The sequence below is a fragment of the Pinus tabuliformis genome, chromosome 7 (genome assembly GCF_031772625.1).
Source record: "Pinus tabuliformis cultivar Carrire ecotype Pingquan chromosome 7, CPIR1, whole genome shotgun sequence".
In the NCBI taxonomy this organism is placed as follows: domain Eukaryota; kingdom Viridiplantae; phylum Streptophyta; class Pinopsida; order Pinales; family Pinaceae; genus Pinus; species Pinus tabuliformis.
The window spans coordinates 769,657,966-769,659,423 of NC_142293.1; the positions used below are offsets into that span (position 1 = coordinate 769,657,966).

At 41.8% G+C, this 1,458-nt stretch overlaps 1 protein-coding gene across 1 annotated transcript; it reads right to left on the minus strand.

Annotated features, from left to right (window-relative positions):
* Nucleotides 1–213: 213 nt before the first annotated feature.
* Nucleotides 214–1,178, minus strand: LOC149249823 (pathogenesis-related 5 protein Cup a 3-like). Its single transcript, XM_089453488.1, has 2 exons — nt 1,001–1,178; nt 214–875 (listed from the first exon to the last, which is right to left on the minus strand). The coding sequence occupies exons 1-2, from the start codon at nt 1,176–1,178 to the stop codon at nt 214–216; spliced, it is 840 nt and encodes a 279-aa protein (XP_089309614.1).
* Nucleotides 1,179–1,458: the final 280 nt, after the last annotated feature.

Below are 1,458 nucleotides of genomic sequence, written 5' to 3' on the forward strand. Positions count from 1 at the left end.
AAATATAGATCTTCCATTATGCAGCAGCAAATTCATATCCATGGCTGGTGCGACACACACATTATTTGCAGTCATAACCATGTAATGCACCCTCTTATTCTGGCATTCGAATACATAACGAGCCCATTCAGAAATGGGTTTGGAGTGGAAGTAATGAAGTAGCTGAGAAGCGCACCAAGGGAGCCAAACTTAGAAAATGCTTGCATTACATATTCAGGGCGAAGGACGGCGAGGGCAGAAGATGAGGGTGTAGGAAGCCGTGGAAGGAGGGCATATGGTGCTACTTTGGAAGGGGAACGCACGAGGACACGCCTTCTTAAATGCCTCCCTGAACGCGGGCGAACTCGGCAAATATCCATCGAAATGAGCGTTGCAGGCAGTAACCACGCTCCCTTTCTTCTTCATTTGCAAGTCTTTCGGGCACACCACATCCGCGTGGGCTCTGCACTCCATGGACTCGCAGGGACGGCTTTTACTGATATTATTGGCGGCATAGCTTGCAACCACGGACATTGGAAGATTGTAACCCTTCTCCAATGTAACTGAAAAAATGTCAGGCTTCGCGATTCCACCTAGAAGTTCGAAGTCTGCTTTTGTGATTGCCGTTATATTTTGAATGTCGCCTCTGCAATGCAGCTTTCCTCCACAATCACCGGAATCGCAGGTTCCAATCCCTTGGGAATTGAAGACACAACCAGTCCTCCCCCAAACGGATCCCGACCAGAATGGATCTGCCTTCCATGAATATGACTCTCCTGCTCCCACTTTCATCATCATCTGAGTTGGAGGAACTTTAGTTGACCCCACAGTTGCAGGCCACACTGGAAATGCGCAGTTGTTCACCACCCTTATTGTTTTATAAGGCATAGGTGACTCTGTTCATCCATCAGATTCCATTCGTTCAGTAAAAATTAGTTAACAAAACATAATAACATTATTACTCTAAAGATTTGAGGCAAACATTAGCCCGAACAATTCAATTTGACAATGAGAATTTTACCTGCAACGCAAGAACATAGAAAAGACATAAATGTAACCAGAAATATAGCGCTCCATGTCATTGTCATGGTTAACTGATTCCCCGAATTTGTTTTCGCAGGTGAAAGAACGAGTAGTATTGTGACAATTATATAGCCCTGGATGGAGAAATGACAGGGCATGAAATGACATGTAGGCATAGATGTCCACATATGGCACCATCTCTAACCGCATCAACAGGCAAGATTCACGGGCTTTAACGAACAACAAAGAGACGGTTTTTTCTTTTCCATTTTTATGATCAATTTTAATTGAAATCTGGCCAGAATGTTTTTTAAGTCTTAAGTTTTAGCGATGTATTTTTTTTAAAGATTGATATAAGCAAACTATGATATAAATAAATCATAATGTTAAAATATTCATAGAAAAATAGACCTGAATCCCAAGATCAACGATTTCTTATAAATTTTAAAATGTATA

Bases quoted from the DNA above. Each gene is read 5' to 3' on its own strand.
- LOC149249823 (XM_089453488.1), bottom strand. From the start codon at position 1,178: ATGCCTACATGTCATTTCATGCCCTGTCATTTCTCCATCCAGGGCTAT. The intron at 876-1,000 runs GTAAAATTCTCA...ATGGATGAACAG, and splicing joins TCTATGTTCTTGCGTTGCAG to AGTCACCTATGCCTTATAAA.